Consider the following 27,623-nt stretch of genomic DNA (forward strand, 5'->3'; position numbering starts at 1 on the left):
TCTGATATCTCAATGTAGCGATTATGCAGCCTGGTTTTCTAGTCAAATGGGTTTGTTGGCCTAAGTAGAATATTGGTTGAAAGTTATTTAATTGGTATTTTTATCCCTATACATTTATTGATTAATTGCATTGTACATTTGAATAGCCTCTCTGATGACGTTCTCTGTAAGTGGCCCGCGGTCAATTTAGTCGAGTATGGGCATGTGAGGTGCCAAGGATATTGAGTGTACTCTTTTCCGTTTGGCTACACCTATAGAAATTAACAGAATGGACTAACCCTGGCGATACATAATATAATATAAACTTAATTCACTGATAGGGAATTTGTCTTGAGCATACGCAGGCCTAAACGAATACTAGAAAGTGAATGAACACACTACAGTCGCATGTAGCCAACAATTATGCAGAGATTAAACAATTGAAATCAATTGCTGATTGACTGTGTAAACGATGGTTTCACATTATAAATAATCTGAACAAAATCTGGAATTTTGTAGATCTAGCCTGCTAATTAATATCTATGTACAACCTGGTTTGGTCTCAATAACATACACCGTGTAAGATCATGTGACAGTGGATATCTACCTACTACTGCATAGTGAATGAAACATGAAAGCAATGGGTCTACCCATCTTCCTTCATAGTTTACTGGTTTACATTTAGCCTACCTTATGCCATAGCTATAGGCCTAACTGTCAAATCAGAACTGCACAATTTACTGGGCCTTGAAGAGTTTAATGCTACGCAATCGGCGCAATTGGTCTATGCTGACCTGTAGGGTTTCCCACAAATTGGCGCATGCGCACGCACCACTGAGAACTGCAGCGCGATACATGGGGGTCGTCACTATGTTAACACAGCCACAAAGTCATAAACCCCGCCTATTTCTAAAATGTATTTTCTTTAAATGTGATTATTAACCTAACCCTAACCTTAACCACACTGCTAGTCTTATGCCGAACCCTAACCTTAATTTAAAAAAAATCAGATATTTGTTTTCATGGATTTTTACGATATCGGCGATTCTGACTTTGTGGCTGGGGTAACTAGTGAAAACATGGCATAGGGACCTGTGCTGTGTTGGAGTTTGACGTGGCACTCCGCTTTCACGATCAGGAATTCAGAGTAGAAGACTCGGCAGATACTCGCCAGAATACAGGTAAATAATTGTACAGAAAAGCCTAATGGGATTTGTAAGAGGGTATTTTATCATATATTGGTCCATTGAAATGCATGCTTTTAACCGAATGCTTTCTCCGTGAAGCAAACTTAGTTTCACATGTAGACATTTCCGTGTATGAACAACAATGTATCTATTTGTAAATAACGTACACGGCGCCTATCAGAAACGCATGTTGTGCGCTGGATAGATGGATATTGATTCGGGTGCTGCAAACAACAGCTATATTTTCTTGCAGTTGATAAATATCGGCGTCAGTCTGGTTGTAACTAAATGGTAGACTAACGTTTCCTAGGTTGGCGATGCTAAGATTTGTGTCGAAAATAACGGTCTTTGACGTGGCAATTCTGGGTAGTGGCTGAAGGACTCGTTTTACGTTTTTTTTTTGTTGCTATGACTGTCTCTTGATATTTCTGTCTTAATTTATGGACTTTTTACATTTTATTTTTAATTACTTTTGTATTTGATTGTCTACGAGTCGAGAACGGAGTTGTCAATGTGAGACAGCTGTTTATGTGGCCTTAATTGAGCAATATTTGACAACTGTGTAGGCTATAGTGTGGAAGTTCATAAAGTCAAGCTTAGTTGGTTCTAAAATGGTGAAAATGTCAACTTTACTGTGAGATTAAAAGATAAAGAATAGCTTACAAGGGAGAACAATAATTTGCTCACAAGTGAGAACAATATAGCATGCTATTTTGCAGAAGGTGACAAATGTATTTAGGTCTATGTATTTATTTATAACCGTTGGCCTTATTGAAAGGCCTATTGCTCAAGAATGATTTCACCAACACTGCACGTGAATAATTTGAACAGCTAAAGATATCTATAGCCTACAATTTCTCCAATATGTCATCATGAACCAACCATTGTCAAATGTTAGCACATATATTCATCTTGAGAAAATAAGACATCTTATTTTAGGAGCATTGTTGCAGGAAACTGACATAAGTATAGTCAATTGTAGATTAGACAATGATGATGGGACCTTATCTCCAATGTGCTTGGGTCTTGTTGTCTTGAGGTCAAATATTGCTTGTTGGTGTTGCCTAGTGGAGAATACCACATATTTACTTTGTACTGTAGGAAAATACTGATGTTAGGTGTGGGGAAAAAACTACTGAAGACCACCAACCTGTCAAGTGTGCGGTCTCGGAAAAATGTTCCCATGTGCAGTGTCAGTTGTTTCTAAATTCTGTGAATTAGAGCTTTTTTAATCTCACTTTTAAATTCAAGCAACATTTTCTTGTCCCTTCAAGTCTAGCCTGCCTTAAATTAACTGCATCCTCAGAAAACAAAATTCCTTGCTTCTGTCTTTGCAGGTTCTTGGGTCTCTGCCATTTTGGAATGAGAAGACCTTAACAGCATTTAGGATGAGTCAGCAGGGTTATGTTGCCACGCCTCCATACTCCCAGGCCCAGCCTGGGATGGGGGGCTACCCAGCTGGGTTTGGGAGTTCGCCTGCCCAGCCCCTCTATGGACATTATGGGGGACAACCTCAGTCATTCCCAGCCCCACCAACAGGTAAAGCCACGTTCCTTTGGTCTCTCATTCCTACTGTAAAATCTTCTGTTTAGCTTTTCATCCAACCGGTCTGATCTTGTCATTTGGGATGTGTGCAATTCTTTATTAGTCCAGGAGCAATTGTTTGTTCATGATTCAAGCAATGCAGCTTCCAATTGAAATTACCACATTTAAGCCTAGGGATATGTTTTTCTGTTGCTCGGCCATACTATCGCCTCGTTATTTAGAAGGTTTGCCCGTGCATACTGTACTGTGTATGTAATGTGTGACTGCAAGAGGATGCTTTCTGGACAGCAATGCTATTGGCACAGCATTTAGATGAGACATTTTGCTCAGGTGCATACTTTGTGTATATATTGTGTGACCATAAGAGGATTCTTTACCTTCCAGGTTTGATGAAGCCTGTGTCATCCCCCTCCGGCATGCCTCTGCCAGAGGTGTCCAGCCAGTATGGCTCAAACATTCAGCAGAATGGAGCTCACCCTCAAAGGTAACAGAGCTTACTCCACCGAGCAGAGTCCATTTACCACAATGTTCTAATGGTCGAATTCTACCCTTCTTCCTGAAGTATGCACTTGATCTATCCACCTAATGGAATTGTATTAAATGTAAATGGAATGGAATGGTGTAATACCTATGATAGAAACACCCTCTAGCCCATGTTAACACCATGTCATTGCTTTCAACCAATGAGTGGGAGGGAGCAAGTGCACACTTTGGGTAAAAGGGTCAAGAATTGAAAGCCAACCATGGCTTCATCCCAATACTCTTAGTGCATTCTTTCTTCCATTTTCTTCAAGTCCACTAATAGGTAAATGGACTGAATATTTTTTGTCTGTTGGAACAGATAATATTTAGCTCTTTGTTTACTGTCCTCCAGGTACCCTGCCCCTCCTGCTGCTTGCTGCCGCCTCGCCGTATGGACAACCCCCTAATTCCCCCTACCACACCATGGCCCCCCAGGCCCCAGCACAGCAGCTCACCAATCAGATGGGTTCCATGAACCTCGGATATGGTAATTAATCACTGTTTGTAGAACTCAAGATTGTTGTATTGGGAATGGTTATGGGGGTGGCATCCACTTCAGAAAGTAAACAAGATGCAAAGCAACTTACAAACAAGTTAAAAAAGCAAACGGCTGTGTTGTCCAAACAGTAGAACAGAAGCTTTTCTTACTAGTGGTAGTCTAGATATTTATGGCTTTGTCAACTTCGGTAAACTAGCATGCAGCTATGTTAGCAACTTGCCCAAGCCCAGACAGCTGATGTTCTGAGAGATGCAAAATCTGGATCGCTACAAATCAGCTGGGCTAGACAATCTGGATTCTCTTTCTAAAATTATCAGCCGAAATTGTTGCAACCCATATTGCTAGCTTGTTCAACCTCGCTTTCGTATCGTCTGAGATCCCCAAAGATTGGAAAGCTGCCGCGGTCAACCCCTTTTCAAAGGGGAAAACACTCTAGACCCACACTGTTATAGACCTATATCCATCCTGCCCTGCCTTTCTAAAATCTTTGAAAACCAAGTTAACAAACAGATCACCGACAATTTCGAATCCCACCGTACCTTCTCCACTATGCAATCTGGTTTACAAGCTGGTCATGGATGCACCTCAGCCATGTTCAAGGTTCTAAACGATATTATAACCGCTATCGATAAAAGCCAAGGCTTTCGACTCTGTCAATCACCGCATTTTTATTTCAGACTCAATAGCCTTGGTTTCTCAAATGACTGAGTCGCCTGGTTCACCAACTACTTCTCAGAGTTCAGTGTGTCAGGTTCAATTCTCGGGCCGACTCTTTTCTCTGTCAGTCTTGCTGCTGGTGATTCTCTGATCCACCTCTACGCAGATGACACCATTATGTATACTTCTGGCCCTTCTTTGGACACTGTTAACAAACTTCCAAACAAGCTTCAATGCCAAACAACTTTCATTCCGTGGCCTCCAACTGCTTTTAAATGCTAGTAAAACTAAATGCATGCTCTTCAACCGATTGCTGCCCGCACCCGCCCGCCGACTATCATCACTACTCTGGACGGTTCTGACCTAGAATATGTGGACAACTACAAATACCTAGGTGTCTGGTTAGACTGTAAACTTTCCTTCCAGATTCACATTAAGCATCTCCAATCCAAAATTAAATCTAGAATCGGCTTCCTATTTCGCAACAACGACTCCTTCACTCATGCTGCCAAAAATACCCTCGTGAAACTGACTATCCTACCGATCCTTGACTTTGGCGATGTCATTTACAAAATAGCCTCCAACAGACTACATCAAGTTTGGTGAGTAGAGTATCACAGTGCCATCCGTTTTGTCACCAAAGCCCCATATACTACCCATTACTGCGACCTGTATGCTCTCGTTGGCTGGCCCTCGTTACATATTCGTCGCCAAACCCTCTGGCTCCAGATCCTCTAAGTCTTTTCTAGTTAAAGCCCTGCCTAATCTCAGCTCTCTGGTCACCATAGCAACACCCACCCGTAGCATGCGCTCCAGCAGGTATATTTTACTGGTCATCCCCAAAGCTAACACTTACTTTGTCCGCCTTTCCTTCCAGTTCTCTGCTGCCAATGACTGGAACGAATTGCAAAAATCACTGAAGCTGGAGACATATCTCCCTCACTAGCCAAACTGTAAATGGCACACCCAACTACCTCATCCCCATATTGTTATTTATCTTCTTGCTCTTTTGCACCACAGTATCTCTGTGTACATCATCATCTGCACATCTATCACTCCAGTGTTAATGCTAAATTGTAATTGCCTCTATGGCCTGTTTTATTTACTGCCTTACCTCCCTACTCTTCTACATTTGCACACACTGTTCATATATTTTTTCTATTGTGTTATTGACTGTAGGTTTGTTTGTAACTCTGTTTTTGTCACTGCTTTGCTTTATCTTAGCAAGTTCACAGTTAATGAGAACTTGTTCTCAACTGGCTTACCTGGTTAAATAAAGGTGAAATAAAAAAGTTATTGTTAGACTTCATTGATGCAGTGTGTTGACAGTTGATCACACTCCCCCTACCTATCTTGCAGGTCCAGGGCCCATGCAGAACCCTCAGGCACCCCCCACCTCTCCCCCAGCCCAGCAGCCATTCCTGACTGCCCCTCCCCCAACCATGGGACAATCAACCCTGGGCCCCCCACCTACAGGCCCCCATTCACCCCAGATGGCTCCCCCACAGTCGCCCCTAGCTGGCCCATCTATGGGAGGGCACCCATCAATGGGAGGCATGGGTAGGCCCTTCCCAGGCCCACCCCCTCCAGGCTCTGGGGGCTTCCAGCAGCCTGGGCCTGGAGCAGCCGGACAACCAGGGTATCCTCAGCAACCACAAGGTACAGAAAGCGCAGTTACCTGTGGCTCAGTGATGATCACTGCAAAGCTTTATGGATTTGTAGGGCCAGTTTCCTGGAGCCAGATGAAGCCTATTCCTGAAATAAAACATGGTTTTCAGGAATAATCTAGGATATGGTAACTCACTGTGGTAGTCAAACTTATCTTACCGAAGGTGGTGAGTAGTGTGTACAAATTGCTTTTGGAGTACTGTACCACTTAGTGTGTGCTTGCCACTAGGATTGCACCAGGTGTAGGTCACCAGAGCCTTACACTGTGGCATGGTCTGTGTGTCAGGTCAGTTTGGGGGGCAGATGGCGGGACCCGGGATGGCGGGACCCTTCCAAGGTGGGGCAGCCCATATGTCCGGGCCACCTCAGAAAAAGCTGGACCCTGACTCCATTCCTAGCACAGTGAGTTCATCTTTAATCCTCGTGTGACTTCACATCTTTGCATGCCATTTCACATGTTTCCCAGCTACCTCCAAGCCAGTATTACCTATAAAGACCTCTTTAGAAGACTGCACACCCAGTATGGGCCCAGGATAGACATGTGAGCATCCCATTTTTGTTACCCCCCCACCTCCCCAAAATTACCTATTGTATGTGTCTTATTTGGATGAAATGTATGACAGACAAATGACAAAGTCAACCCTGTGTCTCGTAGTTAAAACCACAAAATGCTTGACTGGTTGTGGTTGGAATGTTCTCAGGCAAACAACAAAGCAACGGCAGAATGTGAATTTGTACGATGCCAATACGTCTCCGTTACCACACACATCTAGCAAAAACTGACCGATTGAAAGCTTTCACCCACAGCCTGACTGTTTAAGGAAATGGCTCCGCACAGTATACACTCTTTCACTGACAATGCACCTCTCTGGTTTAGACACAAGTCACTGAGGATGACCAAGCCAAACGAGGAGGACAGGTGTACACCACAAACCTCAGGGGTCAGGTTCCCCCGCTAGTCACTACTGACTTTACTGTACAGGACCAAGGTAAGACACAGGAATACCACTGTACTGTGAACACAAACTTATCTGTGTCATTGAACAGAACTAACCTTATTTCCAACATACTTAACATAGCTTTTTGTCCAGTCCATCACTAGCACACCTGACTCAACTATTCAAGGGCTTTGTGATTTACTTGACAAGTTGACTCAGGTTTGTTTGTGTTGGGATGGAACAAAAATGTGCAGTTGTGGGGTTCCCCAAGGAATGGATTAGTAGAACGTGACACGGATGGCTGAGAACAAATCCGATAATAGCCTTAGATCAAACATACACTTCTGAAAGACATTCTAATGGCAACATAAGGAACATGATTGGGGTCTTTTCATTAGTGCACACCGTTGCAAAAGGTTTTCTCAAGGGAAACGTTTTGCAATGAAAACTAGAGTTTCTTAGGTAGCTCCCTCCCTGTTTCGGCCTCTTTGTTTCTATTTGGTTCATTTTGAGTAGACAGACCCCTGCTCTAACTCAAATGAATACCTCTAGAAGCCAGTAATATAACATGCATCTTTAGATGAGATTCCATTTTTTAAAACTTTGTATTTACTTTACCCTTTGATCTCGTTGCGCCACTTCAGATTTGTCAAACTTAAAATTTTCATCTCAGAAAAATTGTTTGACCACACTGGAAAAAAATTAAAATTATATTAATGTTAAGGTTCTCTTTGAGTGCAACGTTACCTGAAAATTGCAAGGGAAATACTGATTGTTATGAATTAAGTGGTCACGTTTGATACTGTACTTAAATGTATGAATTAGAACACTGAATATTGCATTTCTTTGTAAAAAATGAAAATGTAAGTTATTTACAGGCTGATGAATATATAAAGGGAAGAACTGAACGATATTAGGACTAGTGGAAGGCTTTATGCGTAAACACAAAATGCTAACATGTTTAAACTATATATTTTCTTGAATCAAACCAATGAGTACAACTTAATTGAACCATTTACATTTTTTAAAACTTTGTTTCCATTTCTTCATCCTCTTTAGGAAACGCCAGTCCAAGATTCATGCGTTGCACCACCTACTCTTTCCCCTGCACGGCTGACCTGGCCAAGCAGTGCCAAGTTCCTTTGGGCGCCATCATCAAACCTTTCGCCACGGTGCCAAAGAATGAGGTAGGCCTTATCCTGTGTATGTTTGCAGAGATTATCCACATTGTTATACAAAGCCAGACCACTAAACCACTTATGAATTCTGAAACCAAGATGTTTAAACCCAGATACTATCCAAACCTCAGGTACATACTGTAGACATCCTTTTAGGGAAGGGAGGCACTTTTAGTTTTACTCAATGGCACGTAGATGTATTATTTCCTTAAAAATATACTGTACGTCCAAGTGCTGTAAATTTTGTGTGTCCTGTGAACAACCTTCATGTGGATCTTGGGTGGTCTCAGGAATCCTGCCTTAGATATTCCTCCCCTCATTTTGTCTTCTGTGCCAAAGGGCCTTTTTAGGCAATGCTACTGTAGCTTTCGCTCTGTCTCGTAGAAAGAGCTAATTAGCTAATGTCAAGATCTGTGTGGACCCCAGAATATGAAAGGGGTTCAGCAAAGCAATCAAGTGCATTGGCTTCTCTGGTTAGCGCTCAATGTCCAGACAGCACTAGCATGATTCCCATAGTAGGAAGCTAATGCCCTGCATAGATTCCATATCAAACAAAAGCTAATACATTATCGCCATGTTAGCATTATTGTTTTGTTTGTAATGAATGACCTCACTGCACAAGCAGTGAGTCTTAACTTTAAACCCTTGTATCGCACTTGGATTTATTCTAAACATTTTTATAATTCAGCTTCACATCCCATTTGGATGAACTACTTGGCTGCATTCACTTCTGTCCGCATGTGGAGTTTAATGGTCTTGGAGGCCATATGAAAAACATACACACACTAGTATATAAACAAGTAATAGAGTAAAAGCCTCCCCTCAAGAAAGAGCAGAAATCAAGGGAGTCTTATTGGGACAATTCAATGTGTTTTTAGGTTAGATTTAAATCCCTGAGACAATGTTTTGGTTGTTAGGCTACAATATTTTGGATAGTATATCATTTCAGTGATGCTTAATGTAAATGGTTTGAAGTAGTTGAACGAGATTTGGCTATTTGGCCATGCACGTGTGAATATAGCATGTGCGCACAGTTTGTTTTCACTAATGAATGTTTGTGAGTGTACGGACTTTGTGCATGTAATTTATGCCATATGTTTCCATGGGTTTGTTTGTGTGGGCCAGAAGCTATAGGCACACCTTCACCATCTGTATTCCTACACATTCCCACTCAGCAGGAAAAATATTTCATCCTTACATTAAACAAAGCCTTATTCGGACAGAAACGTTCAGTTATAGACAAATGTAATGTAAATGTAATTCAGCTATTTACATACATGAAGCATGAGATTGATCCGTTTCTGAGGAGAAAATCTGCTTTGCGTATCGTGACGCCACGTGTTGAGTTGCACGATAATAACTGTTTTGAAGTTAAAGATGAGATCACCCACAATGTTTAGACAATGCTTTATGGCAGAGTGTGGGTCTACACGGGCAAAGATCTTGATAGAACTCACACTTGTGTAAAACGGCAACAACTTCACTCTTCTAGACTGTTGCACTGTGTTAGGTCTTGTTTTTAATTTCCACAATAGCTCTGTTTTTAAAGGCAATATTTGAATTTAAAGTAAAGCTAAATTTAACTGTTAGGATGATTGTATATAGATAGCGTGGCAGAACCAATTGGTGAGGCATAAACTGAAGCCTGGGAAAGGACTCCACCTTTGGCCAAGGGAGCCACTACAGCCCAACTACTCAGGAGGACTGGCACACGTGTTTTTTTTAACCTTTATTTAACTAGCCAAGTCAGTTAAGAACAAATTCTTATTTTCAATGACGGCCTAGGAACAGTGGGTTAACTGCCTTGTTCAGGGGCAGAACGACAGATTTTTCATCTGAGGGATTCGATCTTGCAACCTTTCGTTTACTAGTCCAACGCTCTAACCAGTAGGCTACCTGCCGCCCCAAACAGAAACAATCAGTCGATATAATCGAGAACAATCATCAAAAATCACACGATATGAATCAGACAGATGGGTGCCGCCTGACCCACTAGTTGGTCAGAAGGTTCAAATCAACGTTTTGTATCATCATTTCCGAGTAGGCGGTAATGATCATTTTTATTGTGTTGTAACTGAAACTAGAAGATCTTCTGATGTCCTTTCCCTTCGTCAAAGGTACATAATGATTTTTTAAAGTGTTTTTACCCCCAGGATAGCCCCTAATATGACCCATAGTAGGGAAGAACGTTTCTTGAAAACAATTTGATCTACAGTACATCTACACCACGATATGAAATGTTGATTTGAACCTTCTGACCAACTAGTGTATCAGGTGGCGCCCCACTGTCTGATTCATGTCGCTTGATTTCTGATGATAGTTGTCGATTTTATATAAACCGATTGCAATTGTATCTATCGGGTGCATGTGTAGCCTTTCATTTAATCAGCCTCAGTTGTGACACACTGGCAGAGAGCACATGGGCACTGTGTTTTAAATCACTCTAAGGTTGGGTTAAGGATGTGATCCAAGTAAATGTTTTTATTGCAGCCCTGCATCCTGGTTGTATTTACTGATATATTATCCAGTCAATGACTGCATTCTGCAAGGAGGCATGAGGACTGCAGATGTGGCCAGGGTAATAAATTGCCATGTCTGTACTGTGAGACGCCTAAGACAACGCTACAGGGAGACAGGACGGACAGCTGATTGTCCTCGCAGTGGCAGAACACGTGTAACAACACCTGCACAGGATCTGTACATCTGAACATCACACCTGCAGGACAGGTACAGGATGGCAACAACAACTGCCCGAGTTACACCAGGAACGCACAATCCCTCCATCAGTGCTCAGACTGTCTGCAGTAGGCTGAGCGAGGCTGGACTGAGGGCTTGTAGGCCTGTTGTAAGGCACCAGACATCACCGGCAACAACGTCGCCTATGGGCACAAACCCAGCATCGCTGGACCAGACCAGACTGGCAAAAAGTGCTCTTCACTGACGAGTTGCAGTTTTGTCTCACCAGGGGTGATGGTTGGATTCGCATTTATCGTCGAAGGAATGAGCATTACACCGAGGCCTGCACTCTGGAGCGGGATCGATTTGGAGGTGAAAAGTCCGTCATGGTCTGGGGCGGTGTGTCACAGCATCATCGGACTGAGCTTGTTGTCATTGCAGGCCATCTCAATGCTATGCATTACAGGGAAGACATCATCCTTCCTGCAGGCTCACCCTGACATGACCCTCCAGCATGACAATGCCACCAGCCATACTCCTCGTTCTGTGTGATTTCTTGCAAGACAGGAATGTCAGTGTTCTGCTATGACCAGCAAAGAGCCCGGATCTCAATCCCATTGAGCACGTCTGGGACCTGTTGGATCAGAGGGTGAGGGCTCGGGCCATTCCCCCAGGAAATACCTGGGAACTTGCAGGTGCCTTGGTGGAAGAGTGGGGTAACATCTCACAGCAAGAACTAGCAAATCTGTTGCAGTCCATGAGGAGGAGATGCACTGCAGTACTTAATGCAGCTGGTGGCCACAACAGATACTGATGGTTACTTCTGATTTTGACCCCCCTTTGTTCAGGGACACATTATTCCATTTCTGCTTGTCACATGTCTGTGTAACTTGTTCAGTTTATGTCTCAGTTGTTGAATCTTGTTGTGTTCATACAAATATTTACACATGTTAAGTTTGCTGAAAAGAAATGAAGTTGACAGTGAGAGGACATTTCTTTTTTTGCTGAGTTTATAAACTGGTTAGGACAATGCATGGTAGTAATCATCATTAACCTGAAGCCTGTCAATTTCACCCAAACTACTAACTAAGGCATTGTCTATGTACAGTTGACTATGGGTCAGTGCTACCCGGAACCTTGGGATGTCCCCCTACCCTTACCGTAACCATAATCCTTTCCGAACCTTAACCCTTACATAACCATTTTACATTTTAACTTCAATGGGGTAGGGACGTCCCAAGGATCCTGGATAGCACGAACTGTTGACTATGGGCAACAGTTGACTCTCTAAAACAAACGCGTGACGGCTCTCTTATGTGATGGCTGTCTTATGAGACTATCTCCTCTGTTCTATTGTGTGGCCCAGACTCCTCTCTACATCGTGAACCATGGTGAGACTGGCCCGATCCGCTGTAACCGCTGCAAAGCCTACATGTGTCCCTACATGCAGTTCATCGATGGCGGCCGCCGCTACCAGTGCGGCTTCTGCAACTGCGTCAATGAAGGTACCCATAATGAGGGGATGGGAGACCTTATTAGGTCATAATGCCCCGTGGCTAAAGATCAGCTATGGATCTGACTAATCTTTTGGAGCTCAAGCTAAAAAAAACAAGTTGTCTTTTTAATTTGAGTAACTTACATTATCCAAGATTTTAAATGATAGTAGTTGGGGTTATTCTTCATATTTCTGACTTAAGGTCTGACCAGGGCTTTATGGTAGTTTTGAACCCTCTTACATAGAAACTAATGCACTCGGGTAGGGGACACTATGCCGGAGAAAGCCATTTAAGGCGTAGTTGCTAAGCAGAGGCAATATTATGTTTGGGTGACGTTTTTGTCACCACTGGTAAAACACGTTATTTTGTTCTCTCACAGTGCCAGCTTTTTATTTCCAACACCTGGACCACATGGGCAGAAGGGTGGATTTATATGAGAGGCCAGAGCTGTCGCTGGGGTCTTATGAGTTCGAAGCCACCTTGGATTACTGCAAGGTAAGCAATGCTCTACCATTGTGTTTTATCTTCATAAATGAACCTTCATAGTGAACCTTATGTATGATATTGTTTAATTTTATACAAATAAAGAGATTGTCAGTTGGTAAAATAACTACTTTGAATTACTTTTGTATGGATGAAAAGTAAAATGTGTTTCAATCAATATTCCTAGCAGTTTATACATCGCCAATAACCTACAATTTGAATTGACATAGAGGAAAGCTGTGATGGTACATGGAACAGAACGGATAAAACTGGCCAAAGTAATGCTTGGCAAGAGTCTATCTCTTAAAGACTTGTATGAAGTGAAAGTGATTAGGAGCACAGAGTACAGGCAAAAGCATGTTCTGTTCTCTCAACACCACCTCATTAAAGCCAAAAGTGCTCCATTTTGTTACGCTCTGTGGGGTGGTCTTTTCTAGTACATTCTGGGTAGAGGTAAGTGGCGGCTAGCAACGCCACGTTTTGCTACTGAAGCCATCTTGTTACTTCAGTCTGTTTATTAATGTTTGGATATGTAGTCCCGGCCAGCTTTCAGCGCAAGCATCCGAGGTGAGCCGAGTCAAACTGTTACCGCGGAAACAAAACAACGGCCTGTGCTGTGTCCTTCATCCACATTCCTAACAAATGGAGGGCAGTCGGATGTCACACACAGTCTTAACGGCTCCAAGATCCAAGCAAGCTGTAAGCTTAAAACGCAGAGAAAGTAATGGGTGTGGTGGAGGGATACACAGGGCAGAACATGTGAAGAAGAGAGAAAATTGGGATCCAATAGTAGCCTACACGTTTCACCTAAAGTTGGGGTACAGATTTGACGTCTCTGGTGTGTTCACGTTATTATGTGGTTAACCTTGGAGGCAGGGTCAGTTGTTGATTTCATAAGTGAACAATAGTTTGTTTTCAGGGTTGTTTTAGACAAAGACATTTTAAACCGCAAATTAAGAAAATAAGGTGAAGTAACAGTTGTAATTCAAAATGTCCTCTTTCTTTCTTTCAGAACAACAAGCCAGCCAGTCCTCCGGCGTACATCTTCATGATAGACGTGTCCTATGCCAACATCAAGAGCGGACTGGTCAGACTGGTATGTGAGGAGCTGAAGACCCTGCTAGACAACCTGCCCAGGTACACCCACAATACACACACACACGCTATCAAACACTGACCTCGTAATCAAGGAATGGAGCCTTGAACCACCTGCATTTTAGCACTCTGGAACCTGGCCAAATATCACTCTGCCTACTGCCTAGCTCCAAGATCTTTTTATATGCAATCTGCCAACTTTGAGTGAGACCCACTACATAGCCTTAGGGGTTATGGTGAAATGACGTAAGCCATGTCCAATGTAAGAATCTTTTATACAATGCCCTGCTCTCCAAAGGATTAGCATAGGATAACTGAAGTCTCACGTCAGAGAGAAACCACATTAAATTTATAGAAGTGTTGGTTTTCAACGCCCCCATCACCCACAATGTGTAGCTTGGTGGTTTGATATTTGGGGTGGGTTGCAGACCTCCAGATACATTATAGCCTACACTACCTCCCACTTTTCTGTCAACACATCTTCAGGGGGGGCCATATGTTCGCCTGAGCTTCATTATGCTTCCATCGCCTCAGGGTGTAACACAATACTACTGGAAATCCGCGATACCTTGCCAAATATGGTTGTCCCACATCTACAAGGCAAAGAAAAAAGCATTAAGCCAAGTATTTAAGTATCTCATCAGTTGAAAATTATTTCCTAAAGGTTGTGGGGGTGGGTTGATGGGAGGGGGGAGATGCTAGGGGAAGGGAAAGAATGAGGGGGAGGGGAGAAAATGTTATGGTGCAGTGCAGACTCTAACCCTGAATCATGTCCAAGACACAAGAAGTCCGCGGCACAGATGGGTCTGATTTTTGGCTGTTTTATATGGGTCGCCAACAAGACACAAGGTTTTGATTTACCATCGAGAAACGGATGACATACTTCACCTGACTTTCCTAACATAACTTATTTGGAAACTGGCTCTCGCTCCTAGCCTGCAGACTTCTGGAGATATTTGTCCGAAACCCTTACGTCATCCCCGAAACGGTTAGGTAGTGCTCTATCCAAACAAGCCCCCTGTTTTTAAATTACTTTTCTTCCCTGTTGTCCATTGAGACTTTGCTCTGTCCTGTATTGAAACTAATGGAAAACATGTTGGAAACAGAACACTTTTATAAGGATCTGCAACGCTGCCGAAATAGCCACATTTTTGCTTCTAGCTTGCTACTGGGAAAAGGGGCTCCAAGAAAGCACACGCAGGTATAGACTAAATCCTGTGACATTTTCTCCTCCATTTTAATATTTCATCACTGTTACCCAGTATGAAAACGAGCAAGAAAAAGCTGCATTGCATGACTGCTTCTCATGTCAGTTCTTGATGTTGGCATAAGTCTGTTCTATGGGTCTCATCATTTACATATGGCAGATTTAGTTATAACGAGCACCTCATTTATACTGGGTTAAAGTGCAAGTTCTATACTGCTGTGTTCAGAAAGGGAGGCAAACCCCAGTTTCCCCTGTCAGATGGGGAATACTTTTACACTTTATTTGGATAGTCCATCTGTAGTGTGACCATTTGTAGAGAATCAACTGCTTGCAAGGGTTAGGTTAAGGGTTACGTTTATGGCTAGGGTTAGTAGATAGTTGAAATGTTACTGATACTGAGCATCTACAGATGGACTATCCAAATAGTGATACCCATTGTTTTGATGATAAGGGTTTTAGATACAGGCCCCAGTTCAACAGACTTACTAGTCAACAGGCCAATTCCAAGAGCTTTAATTTGTTGCTCAGGTTCTCTTCGTGCAACTACAGCTACTTTCTCTGTAGCCTCATCAACACAGAGGTGTATATAAAATAGAATTTATCTCAACTGGGTGGAATTCTCCCCAGTCCATGAAAATGAAAGCGAGATCTGTAAAGGGCTAAAACAAAGTAATATATTTCACTGACAGTTTATTATTAATGTTATTGAACTTCTGTTGAGGCACGAGTTGGAGAGGGTTGTTTGTAAGAGAGAAATAGTGTGTGGACATTAAATCACATGACATCAGAGATGGCAGTCATCTTAATTGAAAGCATATGAGGCCCCTTTTTTACTTCCCCTATCAGCACTTTGCCCTGAAGAAAAACAATCCTAACCATCTTTCTGTGGATGTTTGTGTAAGTTCATCAGGCATGACTGGGTGATGGCCCTTTTTTTTTTGGAGTGGTGGATGCTGGAAGAGGTGCCCATCCCGGAATGAGACCCTCTCCTCCAATGTGTTTTTTCTTTACTTTAAAAATGGGTTTCTGCACCCAGGAATGTTTTTAACTCTAAAACTTCTCTAAAACATTCGTAGTTAAATAAATAATGTCAGGAAGTTGTTTTGCTAGAGCAAATAAATATACAAAGGTTTGAAAAACTGGGCATGAGATTGTGCCTTTTGGCGTAGTGATATCGGAGAGGTTGAAGGAAAACCATTAGCGCTCTAATTGAACAATAAGACCCGAGGGGGTGTGGTATATGGCCAATATACCACGGCTAAGGACTATTCTTACGCACAACGCATTAAGGCACCACAAATCCCTGAGGTGCCTTATTGCTATTATAAACCAATCAGCATCAGGGCTCGAACCACCTAGTTTATAATTTAACATTACCTATTGAAGCATCAATAACCAAAACATGGATCGTAATGAAAGGAGCAATTACATAGGTCAACTTTTGATCTGGCTGTCCCATATCCTGTAGTACTGTGTGCCTATTTGTCTGAAGCTAACATGACTGCGTTAAAATACTATATGAAGTCTTTCAAATTCTTTGAGCATTTGCTTGAGCCTGCCTGAAGTGCCAGACAGGCGGAGTTGATACTTTTGGGAATATTGTATTGTTTCTATTACCAGGTCCGTTAGCTAACACTGCTTGCAAACAGTGTGTGTATCCACTGATTTGTTATCCGTTCTTGTCATATCATGTTTAGAATACAACTTCAGAATAGGGGACTGATCTGCCACTTATAGGCCACTTTATGTCAGAGTGCATCAGGGACTATAACAATTTAGTGATTACTTAATCTATGCTGTAATATAGTTCCCTGTAATGACAAGCATGTTTAGTTCAAATAAAAAACTATTCTGAAAGGTTCTCTCTTCTAGCCTGCTCCCAAATTTGTGTATGTTTTAGGCAAATATTGTCAATGACATGACTATCATTAAGGACTCATGCCAGGCTACTGCTTCTCTCACTCTCTCTCTTTTTTTCTCTTCCCCCCTCCCCCTAAATGACACTAACGCTCATCCCCAACTTTGCCCACTCTTCCTCCCGCACAGAGAGGATGGTGCCGAGAGCTCGACGGTGAAGGTGGGCTTTGTCACTTACAACAAGATCCTACACTTCTACAACGTGAAGAGTGCCCTGGCCCAGCCTCAGATGATGGTGGTGTCCGACACGGCCGAGATGTTTGTCCCACTGCTCGACGGCTTCCTCGTCAACTTCCAGGAGTCACGCGCCGTCATCAACAAGTAAGGGGCACACCTCTGACATGAGAAATGATTTGAGTGATGCTTGATTGCATGTTTTCAAATATTTAGATATGTTCATTATTGTTTATGAATAGCAATAGGCAGGTCATTGGTAACGTTAGGCATCTGAACCTTTTTGAAGGAGGCATTGACAATATTTTGCTTATATAGCCCAATTTTGGGGGGGGGGCAGGATAAACTCTGCACATTGTCACACTTTGGGGTATAAATTACAATCTGATGCAGACCAAAGGGTAAACAATCTTACTTTGTGGGTTTGTAGTGGTCTATTTTTGATAAATGTATACATTGTCTTTATCTCCAGCTCCTTCTCAAAGCCTGTCGATGTGCATCTATTTCATGTGTTGAAAACAATTGTTGAATGACAGCATTTGATTATCTTGCCACACCAGGTGTCCAAGGCCTCATTTTATCCGTAGTGGTTTTCATCACAAATGTCAAGATAACGTTGAAAAACAGTTGCTTCCAGAGAAGTGGTCCCTGGAAATATTTTATATTAAAAAGACCCATGTGGATTTATATGGAAAATGGTCTTATCTATGCAGTTGTATGACACAGCATCAAAATTATTTATTACAACTTGATATTTTGGTATGTCTATGATAAATCTCTTACTCCCAGATCAACCAGTTTGTTTTTCTGAAGAACTGACTCATTTTTCTCAACTTGTACAATATAATTAAACACATGTGAGTTGAGTCCTTGGTTTAGATCCAAATATGACTTTGTAGCAACAACAACAATTCTTCCAAAGGTGTTTTATCTAATGCATGAGCTGAGAAATTCACTCTTCTAAACTGTTTATGTGCATGATACTCTTCCAATGAACTGTGTAATTGTAAGGACAATACCGTTGGATGTAGCCACTGGCTGTCCCAGTAATCGAAAATAACTGTTTCCTCATCTCTCTTCCTTGATAAACCACAGACTGTTAAAATAACTGGATGGACACTGACCGTAGTACTTACACCCATCACCTCCTTTCAGATTAGCAGTCATAAAGGAAAGGAGGCAATGAAACAACTATTTTAACACAATTGGGACAGAGCAAATTGTGTATCTACCAAGTGTTGAACACAATGTACCAGAGGTGAATGATTGTGACACTGTTTCTCCCTCTCACTCCTCTCCAGTCTCCTGGACCAGATCCCTGATATGTTTGCAGACACCAACGAGAGCGAGACAGTCTTTGCCCCCGTCATCCAGGCTGGGGTCGAGGCACTCAAGGTGAGAGGCTAGATGTCAACTCTGTCACACACGATGGAATGGGATAGTAGGGCAGCTGTTTGTTTGTCCAGGCGGTGATGGACTAAAGTACCAAATAACCTCTCTGATTTCATTACAATTGTTTATTTACATAGGGACAGATGGAAAAACACTGGCACATTGAAATAAAAAGACGACAGATTAAAAGACAACAGACCCACATAATAAGTTGATAAAGTACATTGTGACATCAATTAAACTCAAAGCTAGAGGAATTATAATAGTCCCAAAAAATAAGTCAGCTGTAGAGGCCATCTAAACTTTTTGTAGTCACAGCCCCTTTACCACCCCAAAAAGGGATTTTTATTTTGTCAGCATAGTCCATTATACCGTGCGTTCTCAGTTGGCATTGTGCCTTAAACAGTTTCTCCATCAACCCAATGACTCGGCAACTTTCCGTTTTGCTTCTTAATAGAACTGTTTATTTAATCGGTTCCAACTGAATTTTTCCCAACGGCTTGCCTTCAGTTTGAATTAATGTGTGGTAGAGGTCACATAATTTCAGATGCGAACAGACAGCCTTGCCGAAAATCTCATTTGATTTGGCACATGTGCCGAATACAACAGGTGTAGACCTTACCGTGAAATACTTACTTACAAGCCCCTAACCAACAATGCATTTCAAGAAAGAGTTCAAATATTGACTAAATAAACATTTTTTTTTTAAAGTAATACAATAAGGTTAGTGGAGGTAATTTGTACATGTAGGTAGGGGTAAAGTGACTATGCATAGATAGTGGTGCAGCAGTCTAAGGCACTGCATCTCTGTGCTAGAGGCGTCACTACAGACACTGGTTCGATTCCAGGCTGTATCACAACCGGCTGTGATTGGGAGTCCCATAGGTCGGCGCACAATTGGCCCAGCGTTGGCCGGGGTAGGCCTTCATTGTAAAAAAAATAATTTGTTCTTGCCTAGTTAAATAAAAGGTAAAATAAACAGCGAGTAGCACCAGTGTAAAAACAAATGGGGGGGGGGGGGGTGTCAATGTAAATGGTCTGGGTGGCCATTTGATTAATAGTTCTGCAGTATTATGGCTTTGGGGTAGAAGCTGTTCAGGAGCCTTTTGGAACTAGACTTGGAGCTCTGAAACTGCTTGCTGTGCGGTAGCAGAGAGAACAATTTGACTTGGGTGACTGGAGTCTTTGACCAAAATTGTTTTGGCCTTCCTCTGACGTCATCTAGTATATAGGTCCTGGGTGGCAGGAACCTTGGCCATACCAGGCGGTGATGCAACCGGGTCAGAATGTTCTCGATGGTGCAGCTGTATAACTTTTTGAGGATCTGGGCACCCATACCAAATCTTTTCAGTCTCCCAAGGGGGAAAGGGTGTTGTCGTGACCTCTTCACAGCTTTCTTGGTGTGTTTGGACCATGATAGTTTGTTGGTGGTGTGCACATCAAGGAACTTAACTCTCGACCCGCTCCACTACAGCCCCGTCATTGTGAATGAGTGCGTGTTCGGCCCTCCTTTTCCTATAGTCCACAATCAGCTCCTTGGTCTTACTCACGTTGAGGGAGAGCTTGTTGTCCTGGCACCAGACTGCCAGGTCTCTGACCTCCCTATAGGCTGTCTCATTGTTGGTGATCAGGCCTTAATTATGGTTTTGGAGTCGTGCTTGGCCACGCAGTCGTGGGAGTACAGGAGGGGACTAAGCACGCACCCCTGAGGGGCCCCCGTATTGAGGATCAGTGTGGCAGATGTTGTTGCCTCCCCTTACCACCTGGGGGCGGCCCGTCAGGAAGTCAAGGATCCAGTTGCAGAGGGAGGTGTTTAGTCCAGGGTCCTTAGGTTAGTGATGAGCTTTGTGGGCACTGTGGTGCTGATCTGTAGTCAATGAACAGCATTCTCACAGGTGTTCCTTTTGTCCAGGTGGGAAAATGCGGGTATGATGGTGAGTCACAACTAATTTGGGTCACGAAGACCATTGACTCTGTTGCTTTAGCCATCTGTTGACCTACACTTAAACCCTAGAATCCCCTCACTGAACGTGAAAATAATGAGGCCCGTCTAGGTCAAATCAATGTTTTTCCCTTCATTGAAATGGTCACACGAGGAAATACTTGCATGTACACCTTTTTCCTGTATTCACACACTCCTGTTGTTACGTCTCCATAATGTGATATATATTTTTGTTTTCTCCAGACAGCAGAATGCAGTGGCAAGCTGTTCATCTTCCACTCATCCATCCCCACCGCCGAGGCCCCTGGGAAACTGAAGAACAGGGACGACAAGAAGCTGATCAACACAGAGAAAGAGAAGGTAAAGAAAAATAGCCCGTCTTTTGCATTTAAAACAAAGTGGACCATATTATCATTGGCTATTAAAATGTTTTTAGTGTGTGAATAGCTTGCTTTCTAAAGTGTGTGTTGTTTGGTTCCCCTGCGGTGTCCTAGACTCTGTTCCAGCCCCAGAAGGGTGTGTACGAGCAGCTCTCCAAGGACTGTGTGTCTCAGGGTTGTAGCGTGGATCTCTTCCTCTTCCCCAGCCAGTATGTGGACCTCGCCACCATGGGAGACGTCCCCACACACACAGGAGGCTCCATTTTCAAGTACAGCAACTTCCAGGTATACACAAACAGTAATGCAAACAACTGCACAATAGTTTGTTTTTACATTTGAGTCATTTAGCAGACACTCTTAACCAGAATGACTTACAGGTTCAATTAGATTTAAGTGCCTTGTCCAAGGGCACATAAACAGATTTTTCACCTAGTCAGCTCAGGGATTCGAACCTGCCACCTGTCTGTTATTGGCCCGACACTCTAACTGCTAAGCTACCTGCCGTCTAGTTCCCCAGAGCGCTCCTTTTATGCCACAGAACATCTTATTTTGTCCACACTGCCATTTTGAGTCCATGAATCGTTATCTTATTGAACACATGAAATTACTCTCATTACATGAAATGCATTAGAGCCCATTTTCTCATTCAGATCTTGGCACTGGACCAATATTCCATGGAGTATAATTGGGGGAAACTCTGTTACCTTGTGGTTGACTGTGTCACTACCTGTGTATTTCAGGTGGAAATGGATGGAGAGCATTTCTTGAGTGACCTGAGGAAGGATGTGGAGAAGGCCATCGGGTTTGACGCCATCATGAGAGTCCGCACCAGCACAGGTAATTCAGTCAACTGTTTTTAGTATATTGCACTTGTATGTACTTAAAAAAGAGGTACAGTTTAGATTGTAGAATTTAAGAACATTTTAAATTACATTTGTTTCCAACAGTTTTACATCGCCAGATAATTCCAATGCTTAAATTATGCATTGATTAAAAGGTATTTAGGTAAAATTGGTTTTAATACTGCTAGACTGTATTGCACTTCAAGACACTAACCCATAGTTTTCCCTTGTCTCTCCTGCCAGGCTTCAGGGCTACAAACTTCTTTGGTGCTATCCACATGAACAACACCACAGATGTGGAGATGGCTGCCGTGGACTGTGACAAGGCTGTTACTGTGGAGTTCAAACACGATGACAAACTTAGCGAGGAGACGGGCGCACTCATGCAGGTGTCTCTCACACACACACACACACACACACACACACGACTCAAAAAAAAAATAACACCAAATTGTTTTGCTGAAGTCATCTTAAGCTTCTGTTTTGAATGGTTACCACTAATCAGATATTTAGGCTCACTGCAAAGTGGATATTTGACTGCAACAAATACAAATATGCATCATATTTAATAACCAATGTATCCCATTCACAATGTGTTTTCAGCCAAAGGTTCCACAAAGCCTTTAACATCCTACTCTGACATGTAAGATTGAAATCATGACAGGCTTTTGACCCTCTAACGGCTTCTGTGTGTGTGTGTGTTCCGTTTCCCAGTGTGCCTTGCTGTACACGACCGTCAGCGGCCAGCGTCGTTTGCGGATCCACAACCTCAGTCTGAACTGCAGCGCCCAGCTGTCTGAGCTATACAAGAGCTGTGAGACTGACGCCCTCATCAACTTCTTCACCAAGTCAGGTGACTACACACAGCAGAGTATTACTGTATTTAGGCTTGTGTTCAGTAAGGTCCAAATGAGATGCCCAATAAATCCACTTCCCATCTAGGCATAATGAATGCAATTCGATATAGAGTTATTCGCCAATGTTCCGGAGCATGTCTAAGTATTTTTATAAGCCTTTGGGCTGGATGTGTCAGTAGTTCATACATGCAGAATCTATGAGAATAGTTACTCTTACCTCAAATAGAGACGATGCGTTTGAAAGCGACTGTTTTTCAGGAAGCTGTGCCATTTCCCCCCACATGGGCCAGTCCCCTAAGCATTTTGAGTTCTACCAATGAGCTTCAGCCCCTTGCCATTTTAGTGACAGCGAGCAAGAGGCACATGATGCGCACACACAGCAGAGAGAGGGCAATGACGTGGTGCACATATGTGACGTAGTACACAATTTTCAGGGACCACTTGGCTCGTGAGCGCTACTTTCAGATCTACTGGCTAAAAAGTATACACAAGTACTGGAGAATCTCTTGAATTAAATAGTCTGATCATTGGATGTAACACACTTGGCTGGTGTGTTTTTATTATGCATTATTCAGCATAATGATACCCAATATGTAGACCTTTATCTGGGAAATCTGCTTCAGTCGACTTGTGGCTTCAACATTGCTGGTCGATGGTGTCATAATTCTACTTTAGTTAAATACACCTCATGCATCACTTTAGCTTCCTGATACCCAAGTATATCTAAATCACCTTATAAGATAACTAAGAGGTGAAGTGAGTCTTTTTTAAACCAGAACCATATGCCTCCCATAAGGTATTAGTGACAAGCAAACTTGTTGTATGACATGAGAGCACTTTAGACAGCTTTAGTGTGGGAACACAGTTACTGACCTTCAAATGCCCTCTACCTCTCCCTTCATCACTCCCTCTCTCTCAGCGTACCGTGCCATGCTGAACCAGCCTCTGAAGACGGTGAGGGAGATTCTGGTCAACCAGACGGCCCACATGCTAGCCTGCTACAGGAAAAACTGTTCCAGTCCCTCCGCTGCCAGCCAGGTCAGTGGCACAGAACACTGGACAACTTTCATAGAATAAAACTTTTTTTTTTTTACTTGTCTGTGTTATGGTCACTTTTTACAATTGCAGTGGTGTGATTTAACTCCTAGGCTGGTGACATTTCAAGTATCTAGTTTTAAAGAAGTGTACAAACATCCATTAACTTACAGGTGCAGGGTACAAAAGTAAACTGATGAAAGAAAGACCGAAGGATTCCTGCAAATTTGATTCCTACTGCAGTTTTAGGTTTGCTTTCGTCATTTCAAGTATCGCAAACATTGTTACTATAGTGTCAGGGAGTCGTGTATTAGGGGTTCTAACTTGCTCCTCTCTCCCCTTGTGTATCTGTGTGTAGCTGATTCTGCCTGATGCCATGAAGGTGTTCCCAGTCTACTTAAACAGCCTGATGAAGACTGGTCCCTTGGTGGGCAGCGCTGAGCTCTCTACAGATGACAGGGCTCACCAGAGACTCATCGCCACGGCCATGGGGGTGGAGGATACCCAGCTGCTGCTCTACCCACGCCTTATCCCACTGGTGAGACAACGCTCTCCTGCCTTATCCTGCTGAAGAAACCGCACACACACAAACGCACCCACCTCTGGCTCTACCCATGTCCCATCAATCTCACTCCCTCTCTGAGGTCCTTCTTACCAACTGCAATTACATTTTTCTATGATCATGATACCTGTTTCCTTCCTCATTTAGGTAAATGGACCTCCAATCTTAAGTGTTCTATCACTATCCCACTTCCTGTCATCATATTGTTAGTGTGAAGTTCTGGCTACATGATTTTCACTTAATTGATGTCAAAAGATACTCTGGGATATATACTGAATATCACACTGGTCAAGGGATACAATAACGAAACTGAAAGATATTCAGTGTGAATCCCATTAAGGTAAAGAAGACCCCTGTTTCTGATGAACAGCAGAGGGCAGCATTTCACTGCACCTCCCTACAACATAGTTGACGCATTTACTAGTTCTTTGGTATTGGCATCCGTAAAGTGTGACATCCTCTTATTTGATATGGCAACTCATTCCACAAAAATGATGGCATTTGTATGAGGTTGTGTATTGCATGCCAGCACACAAACAATTACCCAGCAAAACCTGCCGTTTTGAGGTGGCTGATAAGAGACGCTGAATGAATAGTGTGTGCATGAGACTTCAGAGAAGAGTATGAGGGTAAATAGTTGCCCTCAGTAGAATTAATTACATGCTTCATAATTGTGACAAAATGGCTCATACAATGGCAGTTATTTGTTCTCCTTCACATCAATTGCCATGTTTGCTGGGAAAGTACCAGGCACTTGTGATTCATTTTGTTTTCATTTGTGGGTCACAGCAAACACGGCAATTGTTTTAAGGAAATACTTTAAGATGTGCATAATTAGGGTTGGAATGTTTCTCCTAATAATATGCTGCAAACTCTGGAGCACTGCTCACCAGAATGAAAGTGCAAGATGCATTTATGGCAAAAAAATAGTAGCAATCTCATTGAAAAGGTGTACAGCTCAATATTTTGTAAGGACTCGTCTCAAAATGCTATTGTTGGGGTCCAGTTTATACAATGGTTCTTGTTACAGATTGGTCTAACATGAGTCATGTGCAGCCCCCTCCATATCTTTGAAGTTATATTCATTCATTGATTCCTCCTCCAGCACAATATGGATGTTGCCAGTGATGTGGTGCCAGCTCCAGTGCGCTGTTCTGAGGAGCGCCTGACAGATGCTGGCATGTTCCTGCTGGAGAATGGGCGCTCCCTCTTCCTGTGGCTGGGCCAGGCCTGCCCCCCAGAGCTGGTCCAGAGAGTCTTCAATGTGCCCTCCTTCGCCCACCTGCCCGCTGACCTGGTGAGGACCAGAACTCCCTTACGCCCAAGCTCTACAGAGGATGGAGTGTTTTGAAACACCTTAGTTAGATACCATTAGTTCAGATATTTGAAAAGTTAATTCAAGACTGCATAGAAAGAACATATCTCTAATATGCATGTGTTTTCCAGAGCTCCCTGCCAGTTCTAGATAACCCACAGTCTAAGAAGCTGCGGTCCATCATTGACTCATTGCTTGACCAGAGGCCCAGTGCCATGAAGGTACAGTATTCGATGTATTGGTTACTGTTACTATGCATACTTTCCACTGGATGTCTAAACTACTTTGATATAATTAAAGAACAGTATCTGTTTGTTGAATTGGGAAACAAACGTAGCCATATTTATCACATGGTCATAAATCTTAATTTTAAGCCCTGGGAACAATAAAATCACATATTCAACAGGCTACCCAAGCTTACACTGTTTTTTGCTTGAAAGCAACTGCCAAAAAATGAAAGGAGTAGTGTAATATGTTGCTGTTGATATAGAATAATATTAATAATAGACTGGGTAAGTTTGAGCAAGCTTTTAAAAAAACCTGAAAGCAGCAGTGTGCACCTCAGGTCCTCGAGGGCTACCAGGTCTGCTGGTTCCATTCCAGCTGATGAACACCTCCCAAGATGCTCATCAGCTAGAATGAAAACCAGCAGTGTCTTCTTACTATTTACATCATTTAGCGATTAAGTGCCAGGGAGAAAGAAAATCAAACAGGACTGTAGTCCTTGAGGACCAAAGCTGTGCACTGGAGTTAGGGTAAGGTCGTAAGCTGACTGTGTTCCTGTGTATAGCTTCTGATCGTGAAGCAGAAAGACCGGTCTGAGATGCTGTTCCGCCAGCACCTGGTGGAGGACAAGGGGCCCCATGGTGGAGCCTCCTACATGGACTTCCTGTGCTACGTCCACTGCGAGATCAGACAAGTCCTCACTTAACCCCCCCCTGGATATCACCTCTTACAGAGTCCATAGCTGCCTTTCCAACAACTCTTTAACCCCTTATTCCACACAAACCTACAGAACTACCATTCTCTCTCTCATCTATCAGAGTATCAGGATCTGTGCTCCAGTTTGCATTCTACATTTGTCTACATATGAGTCAGTCTGACTTCTTTAAGTCAGCAGAATTTATGTACATTAACAATGAACTGATTTCTATGTAATTCGGCCAATGGTTGTAAAAGGAATTGCTGGGATTTGGGACACATTAGACCCTCCGGACCACATTTGCAACATTAGACAGTTGGATTCACTATTGAGTAAACCCATTTTTTTTTATTAGTGTATATTTAGCTTTTTTATAGCACATACATACTGTTTTAAAGCACATACATTCCTTGTCACAATTTCTCATTAGGAAAGAGTTGACAGAATTTCACAGCATCAAATGGTAATTTAGCCACATGGGTTGGAATAAACATTTGGTTGCCATGACTGAAAATTGGTGCCGTGGCTATTAAATTAATGGCTCACTTTACCATTAGTGATTGGATTCCATTGTTTTTCCATTACCCTCAAGTATGGAGAGAATTTCCTAGCTAGATTATTGAATCAAGGCCAAAGCCAGTGACTCCCTGACAAACATGGGAAAAATAACCCACATTTTTCTGTAAAGATGAGATGAAACATTCCACACTCTTAATTCCAATTGTATACCTTATTTTTTTCTCTTCAAGTTACTGCTTATGTCTCATTTACTGACATTATCATTACTTTAATATATAAAGTCAATTATTGGTTATTTGTATGCTAGATGGAGGTTTTGGGGGAAATGGGAGTTCCTGTGCCAGTTCAGTCTGCCTTAATTCTTTTGTTGTAAATATAGGCCATTAGTCTATTCCAGTGAGATACAGACTTTATTCTGTAAGGTTTGTATGCAAACATATCTCAGGTCATACCGAGCAATTGTGGTGCAGAGATGGGAAAACAGTGGCGTAACTTGAATGGATGTATTCGAGTGAAGGGGCCTTGGAGTAGATTCTGAGCCTAAAGCCTATATATCTATATAAAAAATATTGTTTTTGATTAAATTCCTGACTACTTCTCAAAAGCTTGATGTAATGTGCTTGTCTTATTTCCATT

General features: G+C 42.5%; 1 protein-coding gene across 1 annotated transcript; it reads left to right on the top strand.

Annotated features, from left to right (window-relative positions):
• The first annotated feature begins 1,052 nt into the window (after positions 1-1,052).
• LOC135516333 (protein transport protein Sec24D-like) lies at positions 1,053-27,591 on the top strand. The gene is given in 24 exon segments (XM_064940562.1): positions 1,053-1,160; positions 2,504-2,705; positions 3,096-3,195; positions 3,586-3,604; positions 3,606-3,720; positions 5,749-6,048; positions 6,344-6,459; positions 6,935-7,046; positions 8,055-8,182; positions 12,216-12,354; positions 12,725-12,840; positions 13,841-13,965; positions 17,177-17,368; positions 18,523-18,616; positions 20,799-20,915; positions 21,050-21,220; positions 21,676-21,772; positions 22,021-22,166; positions 22,492-22,630; positions 23,554-23,672; positions 24,028-24,207; positions 25,337-25,528; positions 25,678-25,767; positions 26,337-27,591. Coding segments are annotated over 23 exon segments (3,099 nt in total). The 5' UTR covers positions 1,053-1,160; positions 2,504-2,554; the 3' UTR covers positions 26,478-27,591.
• The last annotated feature ends 32 nt before the right edge of the window (positions 27,592-27,623 follow it).

The sequence above is a fragment of the Oncorhynchus masou genome, chromosome 27 (genome assembly GCF_036934945.1).
Source record: "Oncorhynchus masou masou isolate Uvic2021 chromosome 27, UVic_Omas_1.1, whole genome shotgun sequence".
Lineage (NCBI taxonomy): Eukaryota > Metazoa > Chordata > Actinopteri > Salmoniformes > Salmonidae > Oncorhynchus > Oncorhynchus masou.